Source organism: Bombina bombina, chromosome 2, assembly GCF_027579735.1.
Source record: "Bombina bombina isolate aBomBom1 chromosome 2, aBomBom1.pri, whole genome shotgun sequence".
In the NCBI taxonomy this organism is placed as follows: domain Eukaryota; kingdom Metazoa; phylum Chordata; class Amphibia; order Anura; family Bombinatoridae; genus Bombina; species Bombina bombina.
The window spans coordinates 307805592-307827238 of record NC_069500.1 but is presented as its reverse complement, the minus strand read 5'-3'; the positions used below and the strand labels follow the sequence as shown (position 1 = coordinate 307827238).

The following is a 21647-nucleotide window of genomic DNA, read 5'->3' as shown; positions in this document are numbered from 1 at the left end:
AAAATGCCAAGAAGCAAAAAAAAAATTTTTTTTAAATTGCATGCTCTGTCTGAATCATGAAAGAAAAATGTTGGGTTTCATGTCCCTTTAAATACATAACTATGTTATCTTGAAACTTTAGGTACAGATATGTGGTAGGGTTTAGGCTTGTAAAGTATGTAGTATGCAATTCTCTGAATTAAAAAAACACAACATTGTTAGAATAAAATTACAGGGAAAAGGGAGCAAATACACACAAACATTGTATATTACAATCTCAAATAATTGTTTCATATCCCTTTAAAGGTACAGGAAAACCCCAAATTTTCTTTCATGATTCAGATAGAACATACAATTTTAAACAACTTTCCAATTTACTTCTGTTATCAAATCTGCTTCATTCTCTTGTTATCCTTTGCTGAAGGAACAGCATTGCACTACTGGCAGCTAGATGAACACATCTAGTTAGCCAATCACAGGAGGTAAATGTGTGCAGGCACCAATCAGCAGCTAGCTCCCACTAGTGTAGGATATGTGTGTATTATTTTTCAACAAGGGATACCAAGAGAACGAAGCACATTTGAAAATAGAAGTGAATTTAAAAGTGTCTTAAAAAATAGCATGATCTATCTGAATCATGCAAGTTTAATTTTGACTTTCCTATCCCTTTAAGGGATACATCTTAACCTTCATCCCCTATAACAATATAATTTAAAAAATGCATTTGAGTTACATAATGTTTCTGTAGTCATATGTATTTTATTTGTATGCACAAAATGAATGTAAAATACTAAATATGTGTTCTGGCACTTTATCTAAATGACCTGAGAACATTAAGAGATGTTATGACTTGCGGCAAGAAATGAGAATGTGTTCTTGCATACTAGTAGTCTGGATGCTGCATATGTTACAATTGTCTACGGATGATGCTGCACATTCCGTTAAAATTCCTACATGTGGAATTTTCTTGCGTACAATGCTATTAAATGTTCCCACCCTCTAGAAAGCTGTTAGTAATAATTGATCTAAAAACGCACAACAGCAACTGGCAGTGCATGAGGCAGGTTCATTAAGGCTCTTTACATTAATTTGGTTCCTTTGATGGTCAGTTTGCTTCGCAGACCCCGGGGGTGCGTTGAAAAATGATTTTCTTCAGCTATAACTAGTGTTTCCAGTCACCTGTGTGTGACTTGAATTGAAATTAGGACTAAGTCGCACTAGGAAATACTCTAGATAATTCAGAAGAGACAGCAGTTGGTACCTGATTACCCGAGGCGGTCTTAGAAACAGCTCACTTCATTTTAACAACAGCTGACAGCAGCACTAGTTTGTATTTTGATGTGAAATATGCAGCCTGGATTCTTCAGGACGGAAAGTGTTAAATCAATGTTTCTGTTAACTCTTTGCCAGAAAGAGAACCCACTGTAGCTCCAAGTTGCACACAGAGTTAAAGGGACATTATACCCCTAAGCTAAACCACTTGAAAGTAATGCCGCATAACTGTAAAAAGCTGACAAGAAAATATCACCTGAACATCTCTGTGTAAAAAAGGGAGGATATTTTACCTCAAAATTTCTTTAGCTTACAAGAGTAAGTGTTCTGGTTACAGTTACAGATATCCCAACTCTACCGGAAGTTCCGGGAGTCGCTTGCATTGTAATAGCGGCTCCCTGATGCACGCAAATGAAATGCAAAATCGCGGAAACTCGCTCGCATACAACGACTTTACAAAGCACAACAATCCTTTTTTCCACTTCACAAGATAGAAGCTGCACATCTCCAGCTTCAAAACGCTAAGCTAAGCTTGCGATGTTCTGCCCACACTTCAATACTACGTTCCTACAACTTTTTTTGTGGGTGTGTGCACTGGAGGAGGGCGCTGTCATCCAGCTATGGAGAGACCTGATACAACCTGAAAAGCCCCAGTAACATGAGATAAACGGATTTGGGGGGGGGGGGGGGAAGTTAGTGACTGTGGGAATGTGTGCTGACAGAATATCCAGAGCTTTGTGATTCAAATTAGACTGCTACTTATGCTACTATAAAAATCCTGTTTCCATAGAAAAAGCTGTACATCTCTGCCTTTTACTAGTGGTCTGTGCTCTACTACATCCTACTGAATATATTCCAAAACATATGAATTATTAATAATGGTTTTGTGTCAATGGGTACTGATGTCTGGCGTTAGCAATGTACAGGAGGTTGCTGTGCTGATATGGACACTTTTGTGTCTGTGCGCATGGAATATGTTAGTGAAGTTGTGATGTATGTGTGTAAATAGGAAATGTCTATCATGATAACTATCTGTTAAGTTACTAATGCTTATTGCATCCATTTCTCACGTTGTACAGGAGTTCTGTATAGTACAGTACACTAGTAATGCCTTGCACATATATAATGACTGCTGGGTTTTCATTCTCAAGAGCTAAACTCACCTGTAATTATATTTAAATACTTGGACTCCATAAACATACTGTTGACAGTAACACTAAATAGGTCAGGGGCCAAAAGGGTTTAGATTAGTGACTATACATTGTGTGTGTGTGTGTATATATATATATATATATATATATATATTTCTCTTGTTAAGTGTATCCAGTCCACGGATCATCCATTACTTATGGGATATTCTCCTTCCCAACAGGAAGTTGCAAGAGGATCACCCACAGCAGAGCTGCTATATAGCTCCTCCCCTAACTGCCATATCCAGTCATTCTCTTGCAACCCTCAACAAAGATGGAGGTCGTAAGAGGAGAGTGGTGTTTTATACTTAGTTTATTTCTTCAATCAAAAGTTTGTTATTTTTAAATGGTACCGGAGTGTGCTGTTTATCTCAGGCAGTATTTAGAAGAAGAATCTGCCTGCATTTTCTATGATCTTAGCAGAAGTAACTAAGATCCATGGCTGTTCTCACATATTCTGAGGAGTGAGGTAACTTCAGAGAGGGAATGGCGTGCAGGTTTTCCTGCAATAAGGTATGTGCAGTTAATATTTTTCTAGGGATGGAATTTGCTAGAAAATGCTGCTTATACCGGATTAATGTAAGTAAAGCCTTAAATGCAGTGATAGCTACTGGTATCAGGCTTATTAATAGAGATGCATACTCTTATAAAAATGTAATATAAAACGTTTGCTGGCATGTTAATCGTTTTTATATATGTTTGGTGACAAAACTTATTGGGGCCTAGTTTTTTTCCACATGGCTGGTTTGATTTCTGCCTAGAGACAGTTTCCTGAAGCTTTCCACTGTTGCAATATGAGTGGGAAGGGCCTATTTTAGTGCTTTTCTGTGCAGCTAAAAATACTGACAGAGACATTCAGCTTCCCTCTGCATGATACAGGACATCTCTGAAGGGCTCAAAAGGCTTCAAAGTCGTGTTTGAGGAGGGTAACAATCACAGTAGACTGTGGCAGTTGTTGTGACTGTGTTTAAAAAACGTTTTTGTCATTTATTATTCTGTTTTTGTTATTAAGGGGTTAATCATCCATTTGCAAGTGGGTGCAATGCTCTGCTGACTTGTTACATACACTTTAAAAATTTTGTTAGTGTAACTGCCTTTTTTCACTGTTATTTCAAATTTTGTCAAAATTTGTTTCTCTTAAAGGCACAGTAACGTTTTTTATATTGCTTGTTAACTTGCTTTAAAGTGTTTTCCAAGCTTGCTAGTCTCATTGCTAGTCTGTACAAACATGTCTGAAACAGAGGATACTTGTTCATTATGTTTAAAAGCCATGGTGGAGCCCCATAGGAGAATGTGTACTAAATGTATTGATTTCACCTTAAACAGTAAAGATCAGTCTTTATCTATAAAAGAATTGTCACCAGAGGGGTCTGTCGAGGGGGAAGTTATGCCGACTAACTCTCCCCACGTGTCGGACCCTTCGCCTCCCGATCAAGGGACGCACGCTAATATGGCGTCAAGTACATCAGGGACGCCCATAGCGCTTACTTTGCAGGACATGGCTGCAATCATGAATAATACCCTGTCAGAGGTATTATCCAGATTGCCTGAATTGAGAGGCAAGCGCAATAGCTCTGGGGTTAGACGAGAAACAGAGCGCGTAGATGCTGTAAGAGCCATGTCTGATACTGCGTCACAATATGCAGAACCTGAGGACGGAGAGCTTCAGTCTGTGGGTGACGTCTCTGATTCGGGGAGACCTGATTCAGAGATTTCGAATTTTAAATTTAAGCTTGAGAACCTCCGTGTATTGCTTGGGGAGGTATTAGCTGCTCTGAATGACTGTGACACAATTGCAGTGCCAGAGAAATTGTGTAGGCTGGATAAATACTATGTAGTGCCGGTGAGTACTGATGTTTTTCCAATACCTAAAAGGCTTACAGAAATTATTAGTAAGGAGTGGGATAGGCCCGGTGTGCCCTTTTCCCCACCTCCTATATTTAGAAAAATGTTTCCAATAGATGCCACTACACGGGACATATGGCAGACTGTCCCTAAGGTGGTGGGAGCAGTTTCTACTTTAGCAAAGCGTACCACTATCCCGGTTGAGGACAGTTGTGCTTTTTCAGATCCAATGGATAAAAAATTAGAGGGTTACCTTAAGAAAATGTTTATTCAACAAGGTTTTATTTTACAGCCCCTTGCATGCATTGCGCCTGTCACTGCTGCAGCGGCATTCTGGTTTGAGGCCCTGAAAGAGGCCATCCATACAGCTCCATTGACTGAAATTGTTGACAAGCTTAGCACTCTTAAGCTAGCTAACTCATTTGTTTCTGATGCCATTGTTCATTTGACTAAACTAACGGCTAAGAATTCCGGATTCGCCATCCAGGCGCGTAGGGCGCTATGGCTCAAATCCTGGTCAGCTGATGTGACTTCAAAGTCTAAATTACTCAACATTCCTTTCAAGGGGCAGACCTTATTCGGGCCTGGTTTGAAAGAAATTATTGCTGACATTACTGGAGGTAAGGGTCATACCCTTCCTCAGGACAGGGCCAAATCAAAGGCCAAACAGTCTAATTTTCGTGCCTTTCGAAATTCCAAGGCAGGTGCAGCATCAACTTCCTCCGCTTCAAGACAAGAGGGAACTTTTGCTCAATCTAAACAGGCCTGGAAACCTAACCAGTCCTGGAACAAAGGCAAGCAGGCCAGAAAGCCTGCTGCTGCCTCTAAGACAGCATGAAGGAATGGCCCCCTATCCGGCGACGGATCTAGTAGGAGGCAGACTTTTTCTCTTCACCCAGGCGTGGGCAAGAGATGTTCAGGATCCCTGGGCATTGGAGATCATATCTCAGGGATATCTTCTGGACTTCAAAGCTTCCCCTCCACAAGGGAGATTTCATCTTTCAAGGTTATCTGCAAATCAGATAAAGAGGCATTCCTACGCTGTGTGCAAGACCTCCTAGTAATGGGAGTGATCCATCCAGTTCCGCAGACGGAACAAGGACAGGGTTTTTATTCAAATCTGTTTGTGGTTCCCAAAAAAGAGGGAACCTTCAGACCAATTTTGGATCTAAAGATCTTAAACAAATTCCTCAGAGTTCCATCTTTCAAAATGGAAACTATTCGGACCATCCTACCCATGATCCAAGAGGGTCAGTACATGACCACAGTGGACTTAAAGGATGCCTACCTTCACATACCGATTCACAAAGATCATCATCGGTTCCTAAGGTTTGCCTTTCTAGACAGGCATTACCAATTTGTAGCTCTTCCCTTCGGGTTGGCTACAGCCCCGAGAATCTTTACAAAGGTTCTGGGCTCACTTCTGTCGGTTCTAAGACCGCGAGGCATAGCGGTGGCTCCGTATCTAGACGACATCCTGATACAGGCGTCAAGCTTTCAAATTGCCAAGTCTCATACAGAGATAGTCTGGTATTTCTGAGATCGCACGGGTGGAAAGTGAACAAGGAAAAGAGTTCTCTATCCCCACTCACTTCTTAGGGACTCTTATAGATTCTGTAGAGATAAAAATTTACCTGATGGAGTCCAGGTTATCAAAGCTTCTAAATGCTTGCCGTATTCTTCATTCCATTCCGCGCCCTTCGGTGGCTCAGTGTATGGAGGTGATCGGCTTAATGGTAGCGGCAATGGACATAGTGTCATTTGCGCGCCTACATCTCAGACCGCTGTAATTATGCATGCTAAGTCAGTGGAATGGGGATTACACAGATTTGTCCCCTCTGCTAAATCTGGATCAAGAGACCAGAGATTCTCTTCTCTGGTGGTTGTCTCGGGTCCACCTGTCCGAGGGTATGACCTTTCGCAGGCCAGATTGGACAATTGTAACAACAGATGCCAGCCTTCTAGGTTGGGGTGCAGTCTGGAACTGCCTGAAGGCACAGGGATCGTGGACTCAGGAGGAGAAACTCCTTCCGATAAATATTCTGGAGTTAAGAGCAATATTCAATGCTCTTCTGGCTTGGCCTCAGTTAGCAACACTGAGGTTCATCAGATTTCAGTCGGACAATATCACGACTGTGGCTTACATCAACCATCAAGGGGGAACCAGGAGTTCCCTAGCGATGTTAGAAGTCTCAAAAATAATTCGCTGGGCAGAGACTCACTCTTGCCACCTGTCAGCAATCCATATCCCAGGCGTGGAGAACTGGGAGGCGGATTTTCTAAGTCGTCAGACTTTTCACCCGGGGGAGTGGGAACTCCATCCGGAGGTGTTTGCTCAATTGATTCATCTTTGGGGCAAACCAGAGTTGGATCTCATGGCGTCTCGCCAGAACGCTGATAGACCCAGGGACCCAGAAGCGACTCTGATAGATGCTCTAGCAGCGCCTTGGTTCTTCAACCTGGCTTATGTGTTTCCACCGTTTCCTCTGCTCCCTCGACTGATTGCCAAAATCAAACAGGAGAGAGCATCAGTGATTCTAATAGCGCCTGCGTGGCCACGCAGGACCTGGTATGCAGACCTAGTGGACATGTCATCCTTTCCACCATGGACTCTGCCTCTAAGACAGGACCTTCTAATACAAGGTCCTTTCAATCATCCAAATCTAATTTCTCTGAGACTGACTGCATGGAGATTGAACGCTTGATTCTATCAAAGCGTGGCTTCTCCGAGTCAGTCATTGATACTTTAATACAGGCAAGAAAGCCTGTTACCAGGAAAATCTATCACAAGATATGGCGTACATATCTTTACTGGTGTGAATCCAAGAAAAACTCTTGGAGTAAGGTTAGGATTCCTAGGATATTGTCCTTTCTCCAAGAGAGTTTGGACAAAGGATTATCAGCTAGTTCCTTAAAGGGACAGATTTCTGCTCTGTCTATTCTTTTTCACAAGCGTCTGGCAGAAGTTCCAGACGTCCAGGCATTTTGTCTGGCTTTGGTTAGAATTAAGCCTGTGTTTAAACCTGTTGCTCCCCCATGGAGCTTAAACTTGGTTCTTAAAGTTCTTCAAGGAGTTCCGTTTGAACCCCTTCATTCCATTGATATTAAGCTTTTATCTTGGAAAGTTCTGTTTTTGATGGCTATTTCCTCGGCTCGTCTCTGTCTCTGAGCTATCTGCCTTACAATGTGATTCTCCTTATCTGATTTTTCATGCAGATAAGGTAGTTCTGCGTACCAAACCTGGGTTTTTACCTAAGGTGGTTTCTAACAAGAATATCAATCAAGAGATTGTTGTTCCATCATTGTGTCCTAATCCTTCTTCAAAGAAGGAACGTCTTTTACATAATCTGGACGTAGTCCGTGCCTTGAAGTTTTACTTACAAGCTACTAAAGATTTTCGTCAAACATCTTCCCTGTTTGTTGTTTATTCTGGACAGAGGAGAGGTCAAAAAGCTTCGGCAACCTCTCTTTCCTTTTGGCTTCGGAGTATTATACGCCTAGCCTATGAGACTGCTGGACAGCAGCCCCCTGAAAGAATTACAGCTCATTCTACTAGAGCTGTGGCTTCCACCTGGGCCTTTAAAAATGAGGCCTCTGTTGAACAGATTTGCAAGGCCGCGACTTGGTCTTCGCTTCACACTTTTTGAAAATTTTACAAATTTGATACTTTTGCTTCTTCGGAGGCTGTTTTTGGGAGAAAGGTTCTTCAGGCAGTGGTTCCTTCCGCTTAATCCCTGCCTTGTCCCTCTCATCATCCGTGTACTTTAGCTTTGGTATTGGTATCCCATAAGTAATGGATGATCCGTGGACTGGATACACTTAACAAAAGAAAACATAATTTATGCTTACCTGATAAATTTATTTCTCTTGTAGTGTATCCAGTCCACGGCCCGCCCTGTCATTTTAAGGCAGGTCTAAAATTTAATTAAACTACAGTCACCACTGTACCCTATGGTTTCTGCTTTCTCTGTTTGTTTCGGTCGAATGACTGGATATGGCAGTTAGGGGAGGAGCTATATAGCAGCTCTGCTGTGGGTGATCCTCTTGCAACTTCCTGTTGGGAAGGAGAATATCCCATAAGTAATGGATGATCCGTGGACTGGATACACTACAAGAGAAATAAATTTATCAGGTAAGCATAAATTATGTTATACATACACACGCAGTATGTATGTATATATATATATATATATATATATATATATATTTATATACACAATGCATAATAATGCACTTTGGGGGGGGGGGGGCAGTAGCCGTTGAAGCCACCTCCCTGAAATGAGGTTTTGCAGGTTGGGATGTCTGCAGTTATACTTTAGCTACTGTCCAGCTTCAAGTAAAAAAAACAAACAAACAGCAGTGCTGAGGTCATGCTATGTTTTGCATTGATCTCATGAGATTTCACTGAAATCTTGTGAGATTTCATAGTAAATTTCCTTAAAGGGATATTCTGATCAAAATTTAAATGTCTATAGATAAATTACATATTTGAATGGAAACATATTTGCAATATAAATGTATTGGCAAAAATGTGTCTAGTAAAAGTTATCACTGTTTTAGTGTTAGATTTTTTTCTCTGCACGTGCATGTGAAGCATAGTTAGATATGCTCAGTGCACCAGGATTTTAAATACTGCAGCTGGTCAGAGTGCCAGTGGAGCCTGTATCATGTCAGCAACTAACAAATGTAATAATTTCCAGATGGTACAAGCACTTTAGGTTCTCTGAGCAAGTGCTGTGTTTAAAATGCTGGTGCACGGTGCATACTTAATTACACTTTTGAAACAGCTATAGCTTTTATTAGAAGCATTTTTGCTAATGCATGTATATTACAAAAATGCTTCTATCCAAAACTGAAATGCATCCATGTGGATTCCAATTTTGTCTTGAATGTCCCTTTAAACTGAATAGGGAAATACCATGACTGTGCCTGCACATGCCAGATGCAAGCTCCCTTGCAAGTCCTGGGACTAGTACCTTGATTGGTTGCTAAAAGTCCCTCTACAATTGGTTGTGAATACCTATTAAAGTTTGAGGTAAATTTCTTTCTATTTTACATAGACATGTTTAGGTGATTTATTCTAGCCAGCTTTTTTATACAGCTAGCTTTCAAATGCTTCCACATTTAAGTATCATGTCCCTTTAAAGCAATAGGTAACTGGTATTTAACTATAGACTAGACTTGGATTTTCTTTCTCAACTGTTCTAAACATCAGCACACACGTATCAGAAAGGATACCATCAATTGCACTTCTGGAAATTGTTATATGCACAGTAGATCTTTACACCTGCAAAAATCTTTTTTTATTATTATTTTTAGCTAATGCTAAATCCTATTCCTACATATGGTTTCAGTCAAGAAAAATAACCGTGCTTAAATGTTCCTTGCTCTTGATTCCATAAAGAATGTTAATAAAATAAAAAATATAACACTTTTTCCCAGACTGTTAATAAGTCTGGCTCTAATGAACTGTTGTTTGGTGTCTTGCAGATGGAAATACAGTACGTATGCGGAAGCCATTAGCACTGTAATTGCTGTCTGTCACTATGACAACCAGCCGCTGCAGTCACCTGCCTGAGGTCTTACCAGACTGCACAAGCACAGCCCCCTCTGGAAAGACAGTAGAAGATTGTAGCTGCCTTGTGAATGGACAGCCACAGTATGTCATGCAAGTTTCAGCAAAGGACGGTCAGTTGTTGTCTACAGTCGTACGAACTCTGACCACCCAGAGGTAATATTATTTATTATTTTGCTTGCTTTTTCTATGTAGAAAATGTGTAGCCTGTATTAAAATATATAAAACATAAGTTCAATGCTATGAATGAGCATTGTATAAACTATGACTGATTATAGAGGTGCAGTGCTGCATTAATAAAAAAAAATCTACATTCAGTGTTTTGCATTATTTTTAACATTTTATGTTACTTTAGCTTAATGAACATTTCATGTTTCTGTTTCTGCTATTGTGGATGAAACTATGCAGCGTAAAGTGCTATCTGGAGTTAGGACTCAATGAGACAACTTTGGAATGCGGCACACAGGCCACATTCTGGGAGTCTCTCCAAATACTAAGTTGTGCGTGAACTTCACATAGGCTTGCTGAACATTCATTATGTAACATTTACCTTAGAAGGCAAAGTAATTAATGCAAAAAAACAACAACATTTTTTAAATATTGTACTTTAGGGAAAAGAAATAGGGTAACATTTCTAATTGTAATACTGTCTTGCATGAGAGTTTTTTTGTCCTGATTTTAGTGGTTATTAAACTAAACACATATCCTTTACTGTTTTGTAGCAATTTAGAACTGTAAATATGGTTATGTCATTCTTTGCAAGTATACATCACATTGTTTATTTAATGCTGTAAAAATCATGGACCTGTAAATACCCATATGATTTGTCATTCCTTGCAATAATATGTCATTGACTACAGAAACTACTTCTAATCATGTCACATTCACAATGTCTGCAGAGTTATTACGACAAATACCCACTTAGGGCAGTGTAATAGTAATGGATTGTGCCAATTTGTTCAGAGAAGACAGCAAAATTATAAGTGACACATGATTTAGATTTATTTTTTGTATGTGGCTGATATCGGACTATAATTAGCAAAAGGCAGCAGTGAATTGGTTCTAATTCACATAAAAACCTTTGCTATAACATTGGTTGTGGGCAGCTTATACGTCACCAGTCCGGCACATTTTTGTGACTCAAATAGTGATTTATTTAACTACAAAACTATATATACTGCTGTTTTCTGGATGTTTAAAGGGACAACACAGTCAAAATTAAACTTTCATGATTCAGATAGAGCAATGAGCATGTAATTTTAACAAGTTCCCAATTTAGTTATATTATCCAATATGCTTTGTTCTCCTAATATCCTTTGTTTAAGTACAAACCTAGGTAGGCTCAGGAGCAGCAATGCACTACTGGACTAGCTGAGCAGTTTGGGTCAGCCAATGACAAGAAGCATATATATGTGCAGCCACAAATTACCAGCTAGCTCCTAGTAGTGCATTGCTGTTCCTATAAAACGATATTTGTAGAAGTAAAATGGAAAGTTGTTTAAAATGGCATGCTTTGTCAGAATAATAAAAGTTTAATTTTGACTTTACTTTCCCTTTAAGCCTGTATATGAAAAGCAAATCATATTTCAAATGATGCCCTTTTGCCTAGATTCATTGCTGAGATTGTAAAGGTTAATGGCATGCACCTGTATATCTTACAACTTATGTTCTTATCCAAATTACAGAAGATTATCTAGTATGGAGAGACCAGCAAAGTGCTACATTATAAGTGGAGCGCAAAATATTGCTTCCACGAAAACGATATTTGCACTCCCCTTAGTAATACCAGCGCACGCAAATGTTCGCTGGTATTACAAGTTAGGTGCAATTCGAATGAATTGCATTGCACAGAAGCTTTGCTCAAAGAGAGTGCACTTCCATAGGCTCCAATAGGAGCCTCGTTCTCATGCCGTGACAAACGTCATGAGAACTAGCGCAGAGAAGCGGGTAAGTCGCGCAGCAGATTGTAAATATATCTTTATATGAATATATACACATATATTTATGTGTTAATTTGTGTATATACACATATTAACACACAGATATATATGCATATATTCATATACATTTATATTTACAGGGAGCACAGAGTTCCTATAGACCGCACTGTAAAGACACACCCACCAACTCTAACCCTTTATAACAGCTTTTTGCAGGGTTTTATAATAAAAAAATGCTACATTTATTTGAAAAAGAAGGCATCTAAGCTAAGGATCCAGCCAATTTTTGGTTTAGAACCCTGGACAGCACTTATTTATTGGTGGTGCATTTAGCCACCAATAATCAAGCACAACCCAGGTTGTGAACCAAAATGAGCCGGCTTCTAAAGCCGTGAGTAAAGTTTTAAAGAAACACTGACCTATTTTAATGAGAGACCCCATCTTAAAGAAAATAATATCTCCACAACCCAAACTAGTATATAGGAGAGCACCCACACTTAAACAAAAACTGGCGCCCAGTAAAGTGGTGATGTCTAGAAAGAACAAAAATAAAAATAATAATAATAAGAGTAATGCTGGTAAAAAGAAATCTAACATGTTCCATTCAAGTTCATTTGGGAAAAAAGGTGTTTTTAAATGTGACAAAAAACGTTGCCACATGTGTAATTATATTACCCATGGACTTACCAGCTTAATATCCCAAACCAGTGGGGAACAGTTTTCTATCACAAGTAGATTGTCATGTGAATCTTCATATGTTATATATGCTTTAACGTGTGAATGTAGGTTACAGTACATCAGAAGAACCTGTAGGAAGGTTAGGGTAAGATGGAGTGAGCATCTCAGAAATGTTAGATCTAAATCTCTGAAACACAGTGTTCCTAGACACATCTGCCAAGAACAATTACCCCCCTTGAAAGCATTCCTTTTAGTCGTTTGTCTAATAGGTTCACTAGACTCAGAAAAAGAGAGACATTTCGGATTTTCAAATTTAATACATTGTTTCCATCAGGTCTCAACGAAGTTATAGACTCAGCTGGGTTTGTGAGACCCCATTATCTGAGATATGTAGACTATTGGGGTGTACCATTGTTGTTTCCTACTTTTCTTACCTTATTTAGTTTATTAAATTATTTGCTACATTATGTATTGATTATAATGTTATGACAATGTTTTTAGTTTGTGGATTTGTAAACCGGACTTTCATTGTTTAGTTGTCAGCCCTGTCTAACATATTATTACCAGCACTTGATATCCTGGTCAATCATTTTACAGTCAAATGTGGAATATCCTAGTACCTTTATAGATTCTCTTATCTTGTTTCACTTCATTAGGTATCGTTACACTTTATACATTTATTACACTAGACATATTTACCGCAAGTTAGGCATTAATCATAGGTCACATTTTATTTAGATCACTCACATATTCACGTATTTAGCATATGTATTCATCACTAACATATTTGTATATCACATCCCAGAGAGTCTAGGATTATTAGTTTACATTCTGAGTTACACTCGTTTAGATTCATCTTTCAAATTTAGACATTGAGATATACCACAAACTTATTTTATTTTATAGGTACTGCTACACCTTACACATATATGGAGATTATATACTGCTTGATAGGCATTACTTATTGGTATAACACCATTTAGATCACTTATATCTACACTACCTTTGCACACATATTCATCACTAGCATATTTATATATGATTTCCTTAAGAGGTAAGGATTACGAGTTTTATTATCGAGTTACACTTGAATAGTTAATGATCACCGTTACACATTGGAGATTCTTTTCTAATAAATAAATATATACACACATTTGTTTAGTTAGAACATGCTCCGATATCACACATATTTATATTTATATCCTTATATTTACTTATTATATTATTTAATTTAGCGTATTTAGATAAGTCTGTATATATTATGCATACAACAGTTGTTATATTTCAAATACGCACTCACAGATTAGAGATATAGAATATGTATATCAGTTAACGGTTTATTATATTATTGTTATTAGTATGGTTACACATAGGGATTATATAAACCATGTGATTACGCTGGTTATTATCAGTGTATTTGCCTTCATTGGATTTTAGGTCGGCCCACATAGGTCCTAAGTGTGGGTGTGGTCTGGAACTCCATTTGTGGATTGGCCACTCAGTTCATCCATTCTGTCCTATGGGGAAATCCTGTTAGCAACGAATCAAGCATACCGCTTTAGGCCAGTTTACAGAGACACAAATATGGGTGCATAGAAAGTCCTTCATTTTACTCAAGTATGTTACATAGATGTCTTGTAAACAAATACAAGTATGTACAAAGATTTGTTATACTAGATCTGTGTGCGCTGCACCCTTAGCGTTTAGTTTTGGCAAATATTGATGTGCACATATGACTGTTGCAATCGTAATCTTTATTCAGTTTAAAGGGACAGTCTACTCAAAATTAAACTTTTATGATTCAGATATGGCAAACAATTTTAAACAACTTTCCAATTTACTTTAATCATCAAATTTGCTTTGTTTCCTTAGTGGTATTTTTTAAAAGCTAAGCCTAGCTAGGCTCAAACTGATTTCTAAAACGTTGAAAACTGCCTCTTAGCTCAGAGCATTTTGAAAGTTTTTCACAGTTAGACAGTGCTAGTTCATGTGTGTCATATAGATAACATTATGCTCACTCCGTGGAGTTATTTAGGAGTCTGCACTGATTGGCTAAACAGCATGTCTGTCAAAAACACTGAAATAAGGGGGGAGTCTGCAGAGGCTTAGATACAAGGTAATCACAGAGGTAAAAAGTATATTGATATAACTGTGCTGGTTATGCAAAACTGGCGAATGGATAATAAAGGGATTATCCATCTTTTTAACAATAACAATTCTGGTGTAGACTATCCCTTTAAGAGTTTGAATGCTACTTGATTACAAATGCACTTTATACACTCAAAACCCAACACTTATAAACATAGTATCAGAACAGGTATTGACATTTATTTAATGAAGGTGTGACAACAAGATACTTATGAGACAAAGGGTTTTACGATTGGCCTGCAAGCTAATTGAAGGGGAAGGAACGTTTGTATACAGAGTTTGGTAGCGTAGCCTTATATAAGGGGTATCTTTACACCATGTTTTAATGCCTGATGAAACGGTTTGTTCCGTGAAATGCGTTGCATTATTTTACCTATGCACAACTTAAGTATGTTTTATATGATTTTTTATTAAATTCAATTTTGAAAGTTTTAACTCTCATTGCTGAATGCATTATTCACTATGCTACTAAGGGAAGGTTTGGTATTGCCTATCCCAGAGTCATCTTTGTTGCTGTCTCTCTGTATTGAGAATTGGAATCACCTGAGCCCTGTTATCAATCTGTGGGCGTCATCACCGAGGTTCCTAGTATTTGCCTGTGTTCAGCTAGCTGGCCTGCTTCTACCGGCACAAGAGAGTGCCTTTGTACAATGTGAGTACCCTGTGTCTCCTGTGTATATATTTTAAGCTGGTTATACCGATTCACACATACAGCGCCTCTTTCCTTCCTTGTGTTTTCTACGCCTTCTAAACTTACATTCTTGCTTTTCAAATAAAGATAGCAAGAAAATGAAGAAAAATTGATAATAGGAGTAAAATAGAAAGTTGCTTAAAATTGTATGCTCTATCTGAAGCATGAAAGAAAAAAATTGGCTTCAATGTCCCTTTAAATCATCTGGTGCTCTATATACATTGGGTCCTAGAAAGTGACACCTTGCTAGCAATCTGACACAAACAAAAACTGAAGGGATATTGCACTCTAAAATGTATTCTCACTGATACAAAATAGTAACAAAAACAGTTTAACTAAAACTAATACAGCAGTATTAGTTGTTTATTTCCTAATCATAAACATCTGTCATTTTAGCCAATGAGCATTAGGTAGTGTCTATCAGTCAATGAAGATTAGTGGGACGTATCTGTCAGCCAATGAGCATTTGTAGGAAGTATTTTATTATTATTATTATAGGTTATTTGTAGAGCGCTAACAGATTCCGCATCGCTATAAACAAATGCGGTATTCAAGGTAGCAATTATAGGGATCAAATGGGTAGAGGGCCCTGTCTAGAGTTACACTGTTGTAGTCAGCTCTTGTGAAGGTGATCTGCAAGCAGTTGGGCTCTTAGGCTTACATTCTAAGGAGGTTTATGGATGAAAGCAATGGAGGAGAGGAACTGGTATTAGGAAAGGTTAGTGTAGGTTTATGCATCCCTGAACAGAAGAGTCTTCAGGGAGCGCTTGAATCTTTCAAAACTAGGGGAGAGTCTTGTGGAGCGAGGCAGAGAGTTTCACAAGATGGGAGCCAGTCTGGAGAAGTCCTGTAATCAGGAATGTGAGGAGGTATCAAGAGAGGAGGAGAGGAGGAGGTTGTGAGCAGAGTGAAGGGGATGGGAGGGAGAGTATCTGGAGAGAAGGTCTGAGATATAAGGGGAGCAGTGCAGTTGAGGGCTTTGTATGTTAGAGTCAGACATTTGTGTTTAATCCTGGAGGCAAGAGGAAGCCAGTGAAGGGATTGGCAGAGAGGGGCAGCAGATGAAGAGCGACGGCAGATGCATTCATTATGGATTGTAAAGGAGCTAGATGGCGGCTAGGGAGACCAGAGAGGACGGAGTTGCAGTAGTAAAGGCGGGAAAGGATGAGAGAGTGGATTAAAATCTTAGTTGTGTCTTTTGTAAGGAAATGTCTAATTTTTTTAAAAAAAATTCTTTATAATATAGTTTTTATTGAGGTCAAAAATTATAACATGACAGACAAAAATACAGTGACATCTGATTAGCTTCATATGGTGCACATATACAAGTCACAAGAAATATAAATGCACATACATTTATAAATAAGATTACACAACAATGCATATACCTAAAATGTGTCTGAATCACCAAAACCTCTATTTTTTATTTAATTACAGTAAGAAGACCCAAGAGGTCACTTTTGGATCTCACCTTACATATTGGCACAATAGAGGGAGATGTATAATATATGTATATCATAAAGACCAAGAGAAGCGAGACTTATCAGGAGGTCTATAAGTTTATATACAGTAAATAAGAATGGAAAGAATCATCAACAAAACTCTATATTGTAAATAACATTTAAGCTATCAATAAGCAAACTCATTTAGATTTGAAATTCCTGGTTCAAATTATAATTATGTGTTTCATAGACAGTGCTGACCTTACTGGTAGAATATAAATATATTAGGTATAAGTAAGACCTCTACAGTGTAGTACTGAGAGGCTACCCAAGAAAGGAATGACACCATTACTATAGGTTATGAACCATTCGTATGGGGGGGACATCATATCTGAAGCAAATAGTTAGCCAATAGATCCCTAGCTGTAATACAGTTGTGTGGACATATACATACACGCATACTGTATATATAGAGATAAATATACATACGCTCACATATGTTGACCTGTTTATGAATAGGTTTATATATATAGGTTATAGACTAAAGATGCTTAGTGTATATATATATATATATATATCACTGCTATGGTCCAGTATAGGGGCTGTAGGGCAGAACCTGGTAACTATATTATCAAAAACCTTCTTGAGTCTATATAGAAGAGATACCAATGAGATACATGGGTCGGTAGGCCCTAAGACCTTGTTGAGTGGGACATCATCAGCAAAGCTCCATCTCTCTGTTATTTGCACACATGGACACAGGAATATATATGACAACTAGCTGGTGATGCATAGAGACATGTGATCAATACTTAGCAATACCTGAACACTGTGGTGTTCAGCTCATTAAGCAGCTCAGTTCCGGTTTTTACTTGTGGAGTTGGAGATTTATTATCAGAGTTTTCCCCCTCACTGCATTTAGAGGTTTGCTGGAGAAGGAAAGTCTCATCTAACACGGCACAAAATTTAATCTCAAAGTCCAGTAGGATCCGCTGTAATGTAATAGTTATTTCTTCCATTTTCACACTAGGGATGTGTAGAAGCACCAGTTGAGTGTATTAAAAGTCTTTATAGCAGCATTAAATATCTGCTCCGTAACCCAGTTTCTTGGGGGGGTATTGTACAGCAGCCCCAGCCACAGATATGATCAGCATCACAGAGAATGGTGACCACGTTGTAGCTAAACTGAAGAACATAGACTATCTGCGTTCATGTAGTGAGTTTGTCAGCTCATCAGATCCTTCCAGGGAATTTCAGGGGTAAGTGAAATTTATATTTTAAATCAATAGTTTGATTTTAATCCCTAAAAGTTAAATTAGAGCTAGGAGCTCCCCACAGATGCGTCCGGCCGCTTCAGCTATAGGCTCTGCCCCCCCTTTAGAGATGTTTTTAATGTGGAAGCAGCAGGATTTAGCCAAGGCCTGAATGTGAGGAGTGAAAGAAAGGTCTGAGTTAAGTGTGACCCCAAGACATCGGGCATGCGGGGTAGGGGTAATGATGGAGTTGTCGACAGTTATAGAGAGATGGGGGGTGGAGATTTTAGAAGAAGGGGTAAAATAAGTAGCTCAGTTTTGGAGAGATTTAGCTTAAGGTAGTAAAAGGACATCCATGAAGAGATGTGAGAAAAACAGTTAGTTAAACGGGTTAGCAAGGAAGGAGATAGGTCGACATACAAATGATATTGAAACCCATGGGACTTTATTAGGGAACCTAATGATGATGTGTAGATTGAGAAGGGGCCGAGGACAGAGCCTTGCGGTACCCCAACAGAAAGTGGTAACGGGGCAGAGGAAGCACCAGAGAAAACTACACTAAAGGTACGGTTAGACAGGTAGAAAGAGAACCACGAGAGGGCTGTGTCACAAATGCCAAAGGATTGGAGGGTTTGGAGCAAAAGTTTTCAGACAACAAAAAAACAAGAAAATAAAAAAACATATTCAAATATGTTTAAAAAAAATGGAGTACTGTTTCCCTTTTAAAAACCCAGATTTTCCATCTATGCTTTAATATCTTGATTCATAAATAGGCAGCACTCTTGTTTTAAACTTTTTTTTCGCAAATATTGTCAACCTGTCTCATTGTGGTGATATGAAATGATAATTTGTCTTCACATTCTTTTTAGCATTAGAATGTTTTAATATTATTATTATTATTATTATTTATTTATAAAGCGCCAACAGATTCCGCAGCGCTGTTAATATAACAAATGTCACATTTTATTTAAAATTACTGTTGGATACATTAAATGTGACATTCTATTTGACCTCATTCTCTAATCACAAATCATGCAATTACATTAAAGGGACAGTATACACCAATTTTCATTTAACTGCATGTAATAGACACTACTATAAAGAATAATATGCACAGATGCTGATAGAAAAATCCAGTATAAAACCTTTTAAAAACGTCCTTAGAAGCTCCCAATTTAGCACTGTTGATGAGGTTAGGTTGGGACATCTACTGAAAGGGGCTTAGAGCAGACCCCCCCTCCCCACCTCTCCTGCATATGAAAAGATCCAGTATACAAACAGAAGCAATCTGAAGTCTATATACATCAGTATATATCTAAAACGTAGGGGCTTGGTTAGGAGTCAGCGCAATATTATTTTAAAAAAAACAAACAAAAAAAAAAAAACTATACATTTTTACTAAAACACTCCCAGATTGTCTTTAATTGGGTCATCTACAAAACATTTATGCAAAAAAAATCCAGTGTACAATGTCCCTTTAAGATTGTCAACCAAGACATTCTCGCCTCGGGATGTCATAGGAGATAAGATTTTGGTATCCTCAAGATCTCAGCCTGTGACATTCAGGCACAAGATTGTAGCTGGTGATATTGAACTTGAATACTTTAATACTACACTTTGTGTTTTTAATCTAATCTGTACTAGATACACAACTTTATATTTATTTTATTTAGGCACTTTAATAGGTAAATGGGGAAAGGGGTCAGTAGATTTTTATCATACCCTTTGTAAGAGGTCCCATGGGTTTTTACATTGTTCTGCAAACCTTGTCCGCTTTCAGTCTTACATGGCTATTGTTCCTTTCCCCTATACAGCAAAGAATGTGTATGTGTTTGCTTAAAGGGACACTCTCTCTGCAGGAGCGGTGCTGCCATTGGTGCAGCAGGTGCAGTGGCATCAGGGCCCAAGTGCTGAGGTGGCCCATAGCAGCCAATCTATACATAGGTGTGTGCAGAATGGGTACAATTCTAGTGCAGGGGAGCCTTTTATTAGTGCAAGTTACTGATCTATCATCTATCTATCCTCCAGGGCAACATATATATTTCTATTGCTTACTACTGAATTACCTTTGAGAGGGCCCAAAAAATGTTTTCACCAGCTAGGGCCCTCTGTTGAGTAGGTCCGCTACTGGTTTTCTGGTCTAGTGAGATTTTATAAGAAGCCTCATAAACACTGCAAGGCCCCTCAAAAAATGCTCTAAAAGGCAATTTATACCTTAAAGGGACAGTCTAGGCCAAAATAAACTTTCATAATTCAGATAGAGCATGTAATTTTAAACAATTTTCCAATTTACTTTTATCACCAATTTTGCTTTGTTCTCTTGGTATTTTTAGTTGAAAGCTTAACCTAGGAGGTTCAAATGCTAATTTCTTAGACCTTGAAGCCCACCTCTTTCAGATTGCATTTTAACAGTTTTTCACCACTAGAGTGTGTTAGTTCAAGTATTTCATATAGATCACACTGTGCTCCTGCACGAGAAGTTATCTGGGACTGGAGCAGGCACTGATTGGCTAGACTGCAAGTCTGTCAAAAGAACTGAAAAAAGGGGCAGTTTGCAGAGGCTTAGATACAAGATAATCACAGAGGTTACAAGTATATTAATATAACCGTGTTAGTTATGCAAAACTGGGAAATGGGTAATAAAGGGATTATCTATCTTTTAAAACAATAAAAATTCTGGTGTAGACTGTCCCTTTAAGAACTTTCGTTAGGGATATCCCTAATTTTCTGTAAGTGATGGAGAGACACAATATATTGCTCAATACAAATAAGCTGATCATTTCTCTCCTTGACAGTTTTTAAGAATCAGGCCCTTAGTGATCTGGTCTGATACAGACCTCAATAGAGGCATCAAAACTCTGCTCCATCACAGCACGTAGTTGACGTGTACTTACCTCTCTCTAGTTCCTGCCAATAATTTCCAATTACTATTCACCATTTAAATTAGAATAAAAATAGAGGGAAAAGGTGATAGGTTGATAAAATAGTAAAAATTTATTTGTTGTAAATCACAAAATTGGAATTGTTGTTGTTCATTAAAGGTTATTAACATTCTTCCTGCTCCTTCCACTGGTTTGAGCAAGATTACCTCAACCCTTTTGTCTATGCCTCTTGTGTAATTGTGTGACAGCAAGTGGAAAGAATAATGAATCATATGATGATCAATCTTTGTGCATAAACTTTAGTTTAAAGGGCCACTAAACCCCAAGTTTTTCTTTCATGATTCAGATAGAGAATACAATTTTAAACAACATTCCAATTTACTTCTATTATCTAATTTGCTGCAATCTTTAGATATCCTTTGTTAAATAAATAGCAATGCATATTGGTGAGCCAATTACACGAGGCATCTATGTGCAGTCGCCAATCAGAAGCTACTGAGCCTATCTAGATATGCTTTTCAGGAAAGAATATCAAGATAATTAAGCAAATTAGATAATAGAAGTAAATTAGAAAGTTGTTTAAAATGGTATTCTCTATCTGAATCATGAAAGAAAAAAAATGGGTTTAATGTTCCTTTAATACTGAAAGTTGTGTAGTGTAGATTGCTCTATAATTATAATAATTATTATTATGATCATTTATTTCTAAAGTGCCACAAAATATTCCACATTGTTGCATACTCTTGTGATTG

General features: G+C 38.2%; 1 protein-coding gene across 2 annotated transcripts in view; it reads left to right on the top strand.

Annotated features, from left to right (window-relative positions):
- Nucleotides 1-21647, top strand: part of MARCHF3 (membrane associated ring-CH-type finger 3) — a 444776-nt gene that overhangs the window by 269946 nt on the left and 153183 nt on the right. For both annotated transcript variants that reach the window (XM_053701629.1, XM_053701628.1), the window contains one exon: nt 9777-10017. In XM_053701629.1, the coding sequence (XP_053557604.1) occupies nt 9833-10017 (185 nt within the window). In that variant the 5' untranslated portion in view covers nt 9777-9832. The remainder of the gene's footprint in view (nt 1-9776; nt 10018-21647) is intronic.